The 12681-nt window shown below is 43.8% G+C and overlaps 1 protein-coding gene across 1 annotated transcript in view; it reads right to left on the bottom strand.

Moving 5' to 3' along the window:
• The window catches only part of LOC146196410 (uncharacterized), a 32368-nt gene extending 19935 nt beyond the window's left edge, over positions 1-12433 (bottom strand). Inside the window, exons 1-3 of the mRNA XM_084596991.1 lie at positions 12404-12433; positions 10295-11801; positions 8532-8590 (exon numbers count right to left, since the gene is read on the bottom strand). Coding sequence (XP_084453117.1) covers positions 8532-8590; positions 10295-11801; positions 12404-12406 — 1569 coding nt within the window. The 5' untranslated portion in view covers positions 12407-12433. The remainder of the gene's footprint in view (positions 1-8531; positions 8591-10294; positions 11802-12403) is intronic.
• Positions 12434-12681: the final 248 nt, after the last annotated feature.

Genomic DNA, 12681 nt, shown 5'->3' with positions numbered 1-12681 from the left:
ACATCGAGAACAAGCTGCTTGTAAGTCTATTGTGTTTTCCTCACCCAAATATTGAAGGCAAGCATTAAAATACGTAAAAGAAGCGCCTGCTAGCACGCTCTGATTATACTACGGAAATGAAGTCACGTTCGCTTTAGCTTTCCGAACTCGAAGGCTATTCGCGAAATACCTGATGATGGGACATTAGGAAAGAAAAAAAACAACAAAAAAGAAACACTCAGACGAATTTATGCTGACTGGGTTCTACATCGTAAGGATGCAGTCAGTAGGCAAAAAACATGATTTGAAGCCACGTTGTGGCCTCAGCCATCCCGCAACACTTTTCCTGCAGAGAAGATTACAGTCTTCCATTACCACAGCTATTGCTTGGGAATATACACGAAGCATGTGTAGTGGCGTGTAGAATTCTGAGATACAGGCGGTGTTTTTTGGTTTCACGGCGAGAAGTGGCTGCAGATGATTTAAGAAACATTTCTCTCAAATAGATCGACTCCAATAGGGTCGCGATGCGCTGGAAGCTGCAGTTTCAGTTTTCCATGTGGCGCCATCTGGAAGCCGCCGCTCCATATGACGGAGGATTAACCATGAACAAGGCGATCAGCTGCGGTGCAATGGTGTGCTTGATTTCGGAGGCCACAGGCTTAACCCTGTTTGTGCCACTGTCTGGGAGCCTCGCCGCCAAATGGTGGATACTATAGCGAGCGCGAGCACCTGCCGCGGTGTCTGAGTAGTTAATATGTTCGCCTACTTAACCCGAGTACATGGGTCCGTACTAGCCCGGATTCAAACAGCTCAGATGGTCTTTTTAGAGGGGAAACGTTTCTGGAGGTCATAATCAGTCAATGTGGAATTATAGACTCCATCCCTCTCTCTTTTGGCTGGCAAACGTGAAAGACCCGTCCGGAGACTCGTGCGTTCGAGCCATTGCAGCGCACGTAGTTTGAACTGCCGCGCTAGGGCACGCAGTTATGACCTCACGAAACAGCATAGTCAACCAGAGCGACGGCACAAACAAGATCGGTCAAGATTCTTGGTCGATGGTGTTGAGGTCATCAGTGCTTTCAGGCTAATATTCTTTTAGAATTGTCCTCCCCACGGCCACAGTTAGGCGTTGAGTGAGGTGATGAGGCAGGGAGCTTTTCCAACCTGAACGCGGCCACTTTTTCAAAAATTTTTATCTTTCTGAATCTTGAAACTTTTACGAAATACATATTCATCGCCTCTGTGAAATTTTGAGAGCAAAGATAATGAACGCAATGACCAGCAGCAACGGTACACAGAAGATTTAGCGAAATACTGGAAAGTCCGATCATGCTTTTGAGCTCGCTTTCATTTTTGCTTTCAGTTACATAAAAAAAAAACTATATATGTCAATCTCGTGTACGATGCTAGCAAACACTTCTTGAACATTGCTGTGTTAATGGCCCACCCAATTGTGTCAAGAAATATGAGACGAAACCGCGTCATAAATTATGAGCTCTACTGAAAGTTCGAATTCGATTTTCTTTACCTTAGTACCACTTCGTGCTTTGTTTCACGAGGTAACCTGGCAGATACATGAGCTATGATTTATTTCTTAAAAGCTCTTTTTATGGCGCTCAATAAACTTTCGGCCTAAAGGTGCTTGCCATTAGGTGGAGTCTCTCTACTTTTGAGAACAATGTAAGCTTACACATAAGGAGCCAACAGGCACTTTCACAAATGAAATCATAACGCACATTCGTTTTTTTTTTCTGTTGCTGTTGGTCATCGTAACACCATAATATAACCATAGAGATAATTTAGAAGAACAGGAACAAGATTGCTTATTCACAGCAGATGTGACATAAATAACAGAAGGAGGTCTCAGAGCGAAAGGTTGAATCAGGTCCCCCTAGAAATTGGTAGAAATAGCAACCAACAGCGGACAATGGGATCACAACTCATGGCATTCGAAATTCGCGTCGAGTGTTCTACCAGCTGACCTAAGACAACAGCTGTTCATTCTGCTCCTTTCTTGGGTTTTTATGTTTCGTGCAACCTATCCTAGAGAGTGTTGACCGGTGTCTACTCCTTCATAGGGGTGAACGTGGATCGCTTTGGAAACCGTTATTGCCAAGTGGAATGCGATGTAGCGTGAATGATGAGAACCATGCTAGAAACCTTTAAGCCACCTATGACATCCAGGATGCCAGATGCGAAGCCCCATTAAAGGTAATTAGCACAAATATATAAGAACATTAAAGGGCCTCGCTTCCATTTTCATCATTTTGCGCACATAAATTGAAGAACATATTAACAAAATTGAGCCTGTATTTTGTTTGTCGGAGATCTGTGGTAACAAATATAAGTAAGGAAAATCAGCTGCTTTATTTTCTTCTTCCGCATTTTCTTTACGTAAGTTAACGTACACGAAAGAAAATTAACATCACTAATTTGTTTGCTGCTAACGAATGTAAAAAAAAGGCAGGGGGTATCTTTGCTAAAAAGATTATAGGACCAAAGCAACGATTTGTTTCGCCTTGCATGCTTTAACTGGATGTAATTACTATGTTTTACACGACACATGTATGATAAAATGCTGATGTGGTCATTTGTGTGGAGCGTTGCAGTTAAAGGCTGAACAGCTGGCGCCATCTGGGAGCCGTCGGGTCAAATGGCGGAGGTTTATTCGTGGTTTCCGCAAGACGAGGGACTGAGAACGAGAGGACACACACAGCTCTATGTGAGAGGACACACACACAGCGAGAGCACACACAGCCCGGTTTGTGGCGGCATCTGGAGACCACCACTTCAAATGGCAGGGCTGTAAGTCTGCTTAAACACTTAGCCGCCGCGATGGCTCAGTGTTAACACGCTCTGCTACCGAAGTCGAATAACTGGGCTCGAACTCTTGTAAAATAGGCTGTGATTGTTTATTTTTTAAGCGTGAAAGCACTAAAGTTTTGTTCAAGAAATTTGCGCCAATGCTGCTTTGTTTGCACTAAAAGAGGTCTTGGTCATTCCTATAGCTCAATTACTCTCTCTGCTGTGTGGCGAACTTGAAAGTCTCTTCGAAGGGACTCGTTCGTTGGAGCTCCTACACCGAACTTATTTTAAATTACGCGCGCGAGGCCACGTGGTTGTGACTTCACGAAGAAGCTTAGCCACTAAGAACAACGGCACAAACAAGATTGGAAAAGATTCTTGGCGTGTGGTGGTGGCCGTATGAAGCCGGACTGCCATTAATAATAGTCGTAACGATCGTCATTGCTATGCTGGTTTTTGAGGGAACTGAAAATTCAGGAACATATTATGACTCCATAAAAAGAAAAAGGCGCGGAGAATGCGATTGTTCTGTATGAATTATTGAAAAAGCAGAAAGAATTTATTGATGCGATAGCATTAGAGATCCCATTGGATACGAACCCGGATGTCGGCGAAATATTGATTCTGATTGGTGGAAAGGGCCATTATAGGAGCATACCTGCGTCATACCACACACAAGGAAAAAGGATTGATGGTTAGATCACAGGTCAGATGGCGGTTTGTGATGCCATATGCCACAGAGATTGTAATTTGTGAAATTTAAATAAGTAAATTATATCATTGCCTACAATAGACTATGTAAATAATGAAAATTAGGGACTGAACTTTGGTTCCCCGGTATCAAAGGCTAGCGCGCTACCTCTACCCTAAGTAGACACATGCGTTTGAAAGAAATAAGAAAACACAATGTATTTGCGACATATGACTTCAAAAAAGAGCTAAATTTAAAGATCAGAGGTATCACACTGCCGACCAAGATCCTGTTAATTCGTGTTATGATTTTTCCAGTTGTGATATATGGATGCGAGTGTTGTGAGCAGGGCTGATCGCCGGTAAATTGCGGTGCTGGAGGAGACTCTTGAGAGTTTCTTGGATTGGGAGCATATCTAATCAGTCGATACTGGCAGCTATAAACCTTGGCTACTCATTGGAAAGTCAAATTACAAAGTTAAAGTTCAACTACTTTGGCCATCTCATGCGAGGAGAGGAGTCAATTTAGAGAACCTTGATGCTGGGAAAGATTAAGGGACAAAAGAGGAGGGGTAGCCAGCGAACGAGATGGTTAGATGGCATCTTCGAGGCACTGCAGCTGAATCTGTGTGATATTCGAAAGGTAGTGGGCGACCAGACAGCTTTGCGGTATATGGTGTTTGGGATCAGGAAGAGTCGGACACGACTGCACAACTGAACTAGACTTATAAACCAGAGAGGGGCTCCCAATACAAATAACAGATAGCTTACTAGTGAACGCGGCGTTTCTTTAAGTGTTCTTTAGGAGTGATCCTCAGACGCTGCCAGGTATAAACTTTCAATAGATTGCCTGTGCGCTCTCAGTTTTCCAGGGGTTACCCGACTAAAGGAAATTAAAAAAAGAGTTGTGCTTTTTTTTTATCCTTCATAAAGGCTTGTTCTCGACAGCAGCAGAAGCAAATAGTCTGCAGAAATATGTATAATTTGTGGGTTGTATTGTTACCAACTGAAAGATCATTTTACATATGTTTCGAGAAGTGTTAAAGTAGGTATGTATTGTCTCGATCAAATCTCTGGCCTACACGAGCAATGAAAGCTCTTTGACAGTTTCGTATTCTTTACGGAGCTGTGTTAGCAGGCACTGTGTGGTGTTCTGCAGTCTCCTTCTGAGTGCGTAGAAGTTGAAACCAGAGCTCCTGCTTAAGCCTCAATTAACTTCATTTCTCTGCCACTCTGCAATTTTAGTTTGTTCTGACTGCTTTGCAAGTTGACGTCTTGGTTTAGGTATTGTCACTAATTTGCTTCGTAAAGTTTTAAAGAATGCTGTTCCTGGATTTTATTTTACTTCGCGATACACTGGCAGAGCGAATATATATAGAAATAGGGTTTCATGCCTTGAGCGGAAGTAATCAGTCAGATAACGAAGCTTTACGGAGAACACCCATGGAGATGTTCGAAAAGGAGGTACGAACCAACATTTGTGTTGTTTCTTTGACTTGTATGGTGTATGCATGTCATGTTTTAGTGTCAGCAGGACGAAACCAAATTTAAGTTCTGCAAGAAACCATAGACTGCCGCTTTATCGCACGTGAAAAGAGAACGAGTACATATGTTGGGAAGCATCCTGAAAACAGCCATCAATTCCCGCTAGCTGTCATTAGCCTCGCTAGAAGGAGGTTATTTCGTTTCCACTCGTTGAAATCTCCGGTTTAAAATAGTAATCAGGAATTAGCTGTGCGAGTGAACAATCTATGCCAATCAACTTCAGGGCATTCGTCTGTCAGCTCTGACCGACTGGCACTCGAGTGTCAATCCTATGGCATCGCGTGCTGTACAGGCAGAATTCATGGTCCTAACAAGCAGCTTATTCTATTTAATCCTCATCTCCTTTAAACAAATACTCCTTTGCAATAATAATCGTTGCCAGTGCTGCTTCGTGTGTGATTTTGTTGCGGGATTGTGCTGCATCCGCATATCCCGACAGTAGTAAACTTAAAACGCCATTTAACCAAGTTAACTGGAGTCACAAATTATTTTGTTAAATCGGGAACTTTGTTAAATCGAGGGAGACATTTCTAGGTCGCTTAATTCGATACCTTTGACTATTATATGGTGTAGCGGCGTCATAGATGTACCGCGCCATCATACGTTCAAGGCGTAATTTCGATGAAAATGAAATTGTGTTTTGAAGGGACATAACAGTGTAACTTAAAAGAAGGACCAGGGAAGCTGTAGTGCTACGTCATTTGGAAATGGAATACCAATTTCCATATTACGTAACGTTAACACAATGAAATTGCGTCCCGCGCAAGCGACTGACACCGAAAGCGTGTATAAAAAGAAGCAACAAAATTTTACCTCGGCAAGAAAGGTGCAAAGGTACTACAAATTTCTTTCCCAAGAAAGAAGTCAGTGATCTTTGCTTGCTTACGGTTTAAAGCAAACAACAGCACAGAGTTTTCATGTTTTTGTCCGTCGTGTGTTTTGGCAGACTGTCCCAGGAGATCAAGGGAGTCCATAACTAGATTCGGTGTCGGCATGCGGCACCACCGGCGACATCGGGTCGACGGGCATGCTTTTTACCGTTGGGAAAATTTCGTGAATACAAATCAATAAATCTCCCGTTTTGTGCCACGCAATTTAAAACAAAAGTGAGAGGAAGTTTCTCTACGATGCTACCGTTGGCTCCCATCAATACACTTATGGGCGCTTTCTACAAACTAAACCAAAAATAAATTTTATGGTTTTCATTTTTAGTTTTCATTTGTTAAATCGGGAGAGATGGCAAAAGTGATTTCGCTAGTTCGAGTTACTTAAAGAATTTGACAATATACTTGCCTGAGGGGGATCAGAATATCTTCGTTAAATCGGGACTTTCGTTAAATCGAGTTTCGTTAAATTGACATTTGACTCTATACCTTTTACCTTGCCCGAAGTGAAAGAGAAGCATGAATTGAACGCTAATAGCTACTACTATTCCTCACACACTCTGTAAGTAGAAACCAACAGAATAGCCACTCTTTTACATTGTGAAGAAAGAAAAAATGACATTTAGTGATAAATTATATCGTCGCTCGGAAACTTAACTATAACCACCCTTAGTGTCTTGAGCGTACGGAAACTGCTGACCAGGAGGAGCCTTCATACTTTTTCATTATATGAGTGTGTCTACGGAAGCTATGAGTCAAACATTTGGCTCGTAAAACATCACGTGAGTGGTAGGTGTGTCAACAGGCAGGTGAGTTTGATCAATAGATCGAGGATATGACGAGTTGTTTCTGCAAAGCAAAACAAGTCGCGTGATGTATGTCACTCGAAAAACATCACGTGAGTGGTAGGTGTGTCAACAGGCAGGTGAGTTTGATCAATAGATCGAGGATATGACGAGTTGTTTCTGCAAAGCAAAACAAGTCGCGTGATGTATGTCACTCGAAAAACATCACGTGAGTGGTAGGTGTGTCAACAGGCAGGTGAGTTTGATTAATAGATTGAGGATATGACGAGTTGTTTCTGCAAAGCAAAACAAGTCGCGTGATGTATGTCACTCGAAGCGCACTAATCTTTGTGATGGGCGCTTTTGGCTAACAGACGGCTGCGTCGAAACGGCGCTATGGTTTTTGTTGCTCTGAATTGTCATTCCTAGTGGATAGAAGCAGTCGCTATGCTACATGTCACTGCGGAATAGACAACAACAACGGCATTCCTAGAACCGCAGTTAACGACAACAGAAGTGAGTTTACGTCAAATGTGTTTGCAAAACTTCCAGCGGCAAACAAACGCACAGGGGTGTTTAGATTCACATGCAAACCTTTATTTTGCATTTATTTAAAGATAATGCGGATGCTTAGAACCTGGTGCTGCTAAGATTAGCGGAAATGCGATAGTCAGACTGCCCAAAGAACTCTGGTGCGCGAGTCAGACTGACATTGACTGTACTACCTCTCCCGCGAAATGTACAACCGTGTCTAACAAAAATATTGTAGTATAATGTATGATATCGTGAAGTGCACATGTAATGAATGCCTCTCTGAGATAATCCAATTAATGTGGAAGCATACTGATGCATGCGCAAGACTTATTTTGAAAATTGAGAACCGGATACGAGCTTTGACAGGCAATGTCAGTGACTAGCAGAGAATGAAAACTCGCTAAACAGCACCTGAGAAGAATGAAAGCAAAAATGACATCTGCGAAGCACTTGCTTTTTCACGGAAGACCATCAGTGAGAGGTAATTGGCAACATACAGGATAAAAAAAAATAGACCGGTCGCTGCCATAGGTACAAGCGGCAAAATTTCCCATAGCTTTGTGTCCAGAGACAGCGCAGCAACCGTAAAGCTGCTAGGTTGCGTCGATACCTGCTCATTGTGGCACGAACGTTACAAAAACGAAGAAAGATTTCTACTCATATAATAACAGCTTTCCGAAATTAGGGGAATGATTAAACGTCGACATAAGATTAGACTCGAGCAGAATGCTTTTGCTTGAATGATCTACATTTTTAGATACGACGGAGTACGATACAATGACTACGCACTTTTAGTGCGACGTACTGAAGCAAAATGACCACTCACTTTAAACTCTTTGGTTATGACGGAATACGACGCGACGACTCACCGTCTTCCTATTTTTTATCTACGACGCAATAACTATATAAGCATGTTTTTTTTATCCATATTTAATTCCTCACTTTGAAATAAACTTATTTTATTCTTTTTCTCTGTTACTTTTATTTTTTATTGTTTAATTTTTAAATTATTCTTATATGTTGATACATAATTGTTTAATTACAGCTTTAGTATTACCCGCCAATCATACATCCCATCCCATCAATTACGTAGCATCTATCGATAAACTACACGCCTCGATTCTTGCTGCCCTGCAACGAACACCCCCGACAGTTCCCGAAAATAGCCGAGCTGAAACTGGGGTGTGGCGACGGCTTTTCGACTGAACGAGCTGTATATATGCTTCGCGTAAAATGCATCACGTACTACGTAGCCTTCATATTGTTGTTCCCTGTCATTAGAGATGAACGTTCACTTGTAACGAACGGGCAAGGGGATAACGTCTGACCTTTTTTCAGGCATCCTGTACTTTCTATCGAACAAAGCTAGTGGTGAGATTGTAGAGCTTGAGTAAGAAGATTTAATAAACAGATATGGCACCCACAAATATGCTTGAATCTGTTCAGAATTACATTCATGCTGCTTTCTTGTCGACATCTAAAAATAGGAGCCATTCTAAAGTTGTCATTGTGTCAGCCACTTTTTTCAAGCAAGTCCCTGCGTTTTTGTAATGACCGTAATTTGCTAGAGGACGGCGGCAATTTAGCACATATTTCAGCATAAAATATTCCGCAAAGTATTTAACTTTAAAATTGTAGGCAATGGCTACATTGCACATTTCATTGCTTTCCTCTGACTGTAAATTAAGCACGTTTATGCTTTTTAAGCTTCAAATCTAGAGCAAAAGGCAAAAAAATTGACTTATTGTGTCCACGTTCTAGCATTGCAATGTCAGCACACCCACATGATCTGAGTTAGGCGACTTGTTCAAAGAAATTAAGAATAAGTTAACAGAACACAGGCCACAGCGAGGGTTGCGAGAGGTTCTCAGGAGCTTTGATTTGAAGAATCGTAAAGTGGTAGTTTACATGGGATTACTCCCCATTGCATTCACGCCTTCACGATGAAAATAATACTGTCATTGATTTGCAAGTTTTCAATACCAATTCGCGAAAAATATGGCCACGCTGGTGACCGCCAAAGATCTTGCTTGTCACAAAATAAGAAGATAGCTCCTTCCTATCGTGATGCCGGAAACTTCAGAATTTGTTGGTGAGGCCAAACTTTGCGCCTCATTTAAGCGGTTTGGTTTTATTATTTTTTTTTTGCTGGGTGTCTTTAGACTCAGATTTCATGGCTGTTCTTTCGACTGTAGCCTTGAATGGGACCACTATATGATTGTATCATTGGTTTGCCTGATTGTAGAGCTGTCTTAATAACATAGTTGCATGGCGGCATCTAGATACTTAGGTCCTGTCGTTGATGCAGTGACAAGTAGAGTGCAGGTTCAGCATACTCCACCTAGATATTACTGCAAGAAACAACAATCGAAATCATTCTTCTCGCTGTATGTAAATAATTTATTATGAAGTGTTTGAAGACAATCGACCTGCCCGAAAAGCATGGCGTTGACGTCATGTCCTTTTGAAGAATACTGGGTTTATGAAAAGTAGAACACATTCTGGAAAAGAATAAAAAACGGTCCAGTTAGACAAAGTCTTGATAAATCAATCTGAGGTCATGACGCGACGGCGTTAATATCTTCCGTCTGAGTCATTAAATACCTAACTCTTTTGTGTACATGCGCTTTGCGACTCGCGTATTTACTGATCCTTGAAATTGTTCCCTGATACATAATTCATAAAGATTATAGTTCAGTCATAAGCTACCATATGCGAAGGCCACCCGGCCTAGATATGCAACGCTATTTTGACAGCCGTACGAAATGTTTTCGTGGCCTAGCTGTAGCATGCCTTACTGTGTATCAAAGGGTCCCAGAAGGTTCAATTCCTATCTGATCCTTCCATCTCAAAGAAGGTACCCCAAGTGACAGGACCTGCCAAGTTGGCTATGTCATGATGTCTCGCGACATCACGCAACCCCCGAGCACTTAGCTGTCGGGCATGTCGCGTGCGAACTACCAAATGTCAGAGATATGCTCATGATTAATTTTTTAGACTACAGGGCCTTTAAAGCCACTGCGGTAACACTGCGTTTGTTCTCTGAAGTGTTCTCAAGACCTTACTCACATTTCCTTTTCCGGAGAAGGGAGGTGTAGTCGAAGGGAGTGCCAAGGCCATAACCATAGTTCAGTCCATATACACCGATGCCATGGCCAAGGCCATAGTGACCGACCCCATATCCCAGAGTGCCAATGCCGTAACCGTAGACTGGGGTATGATGGTAATCAGAGACGGCTGGCGTAGCGTGGGAAATAGTGGCGACAGCTGGGGCGTGGTGGACTGTAGTAGTAGCGATTGCAGGGAGCGAGTGGGCAAAAGTGACGACGGCTGGAGCAGCGTGGGTAACAGTGGCGATTGCAGGGACAGCGGCCACCACTGCGGCAGGCTGGTAAGGGGTGATGTGGGGCACGGCTGGTGCAGCGTAGGTGGCGACGGCTAGAGGAGCGTTAACGGTGGCCACAGATGGCGCAGCAGCAACTGGTGCAGTCTCGAATACCTTAGCTACAGCAGGACCAGCGACCGCGGCGATAGGTGCAGCTGACTGGTCGGAGTTGAAGTGGGAGTCAGGTTTGGTGGAAGCACCGGCTGCAGCAGTCCTGAAGGTCTTAGGCACAGATAGAGCACCCACGGCACCCGCAGACGGGCCGGAACGGTAGGGGCTGAAACGGGATACAGCAGGGGCAGCAGAAAAGCGTGGAGTAGACTGAAAGACTTTGGCCGCAGTTGGAGGGGCAATAGATGATACAGACTGATAGGCACTATTGCGGGAGGCAGCTGGGACAGATGTAATGGCTGGAGCAGACTGGAAGACCTTGGTTATAGCTGGAGCACGGACGGTGCCCACAGATGAGCTGGACTGGTAGACTCTAGTTGCAGCTGGGGCGGCTTGATCAGTGGGAGTACTGGCAACTGGAGCAGCAGCCCCGTTGGAGACAGATGGGGCGGCAGCGAATGGTGCAGACTCGTAACTGTTGACGCTGGGCACATCTGGAGTTGTATGAGCTATGGTGGAGACACTGGGAACAGAGGAAACAAGATGGGCATGCTGGTAGGTGGTCACGTGAGAAACAACTGGGGCAGCAGCAACAGCAGCCACGTTAGCGACAGCTGGGGCGGTGGCAGCCACGACTGGTGCTGATTGGTAGGTCGTGAAGCGGGATAGAGCGGGAAGGGCGTGTGCCACTGCGGCGACAGGTGGAGTAGTGGCGACCACTGGTACAGACTGGTAGGTGGTGACACGGGACACTGCTGGAGCAGTGGCGACATTGATAACTGGAGCAGCTGCATAGGTAGCGACAGCTGGAGAGGCGTGAACAGCGGTCACGGTTGGTGCAGCGTGGTAGGTCGAGACGGTACGAGCAACAGCTGGGGCGGTAAAACCATAACCGACAGCTGGGCTATAGGCGACACCGTGACCAAGTCCATAGCCGGTGAGGCTCGAGTAAGCGATTCCGTGGCTGAGACCGTAGCTCGTCAGGCCAGCGCCGTGAGTGGGGGCGTAACCACCATGGAGGGCATCATGAAGGAAAGCAGTGGCACTGGTGGCCATGGCCAAGACGACGCAGACGAGAAGCTGAAAATTTCCAAACGAAGTTTTCAGAAAGATACCATTTGCTATTCAGCAATTTTAATTTCACATTCTAGATATATATCCATGAAAAATATTTGCCTGACGTGTATTTAGATACGTTCTGTTTGAGTGTCCATTTATAATGAGTACGTAAAAATAGCATTTTCATTAAGTGGTTTTAGTGTATAGTGTTGTGTCAGGCATGCAAGCCGCTCAGTAAAATTTCAGATTTTAATTTACGTTTAGCGAGGTAAAAATGTGTGCGAAGTATGCGTGCTTGTACCGCACCTAACAGCTTTATTCTTGAATTCTGAGAATATGATAAGGAAAAGCGAACAATAAACAATAATTTATTACCCATTGTAACGTAATGATTTTGTAAAGTAGCTTGAAAGCATTACCTGTATGGACGTCGCCGGAAGGGAAACAATTAGATGGCGCGGGAAGACAAGGAATAAGTGCACAAATGAGTTACAGTTGTGTAGCACGACTTACGTGAGAAATTGCACCACATTCTACAAACACACCAATATCCTGGAAACTTCGATACGAAAACCGTCTGCGACTTTCAATTTCAAAGGAGGAGAGGGACACATAAGACTTACCATGACTGTGAACAAAGTCACCGTTGCTGAGCAAAAGACCGCTGATCTCGGTGAACCTTGGGCACGCTTATATACCCGTCTGAAATTCAGTGAAAGCAGAAGGTGGAGAGAAATTATTCTGGTGAGGGTGTACATGTGAAAGAGGCAACAAGAACGCTAACTGTACGGTTTTTAGAAGGCTGCTAAGCGCTACAATTCACATATCCGGTTTGAGATGCGGTTAATATAGCTCCCGTTTGTACGAATGCGGATCAAGCCATCTTTCTCCTTCGCCGTAT

This window comes from Amblyomma maculatum, chromosome 3 (assembly GCF_055883805.1).
Source record: "Amblyomma maculatum isolate TAMU_Amacu chromosome 3, ASM5588380v1, whole genome shotgun sequence".
NCBI lineage: Eukaryota > Metazoa > Arthropoda > Arachnida > Ixodida > Ixodidae > Amblyomma > Amblyomma maculatum.
Note: the sequence above shows the minus strand (reverse complement) of the source record. Positions and strands in the feature narration are given on the sequence as shown.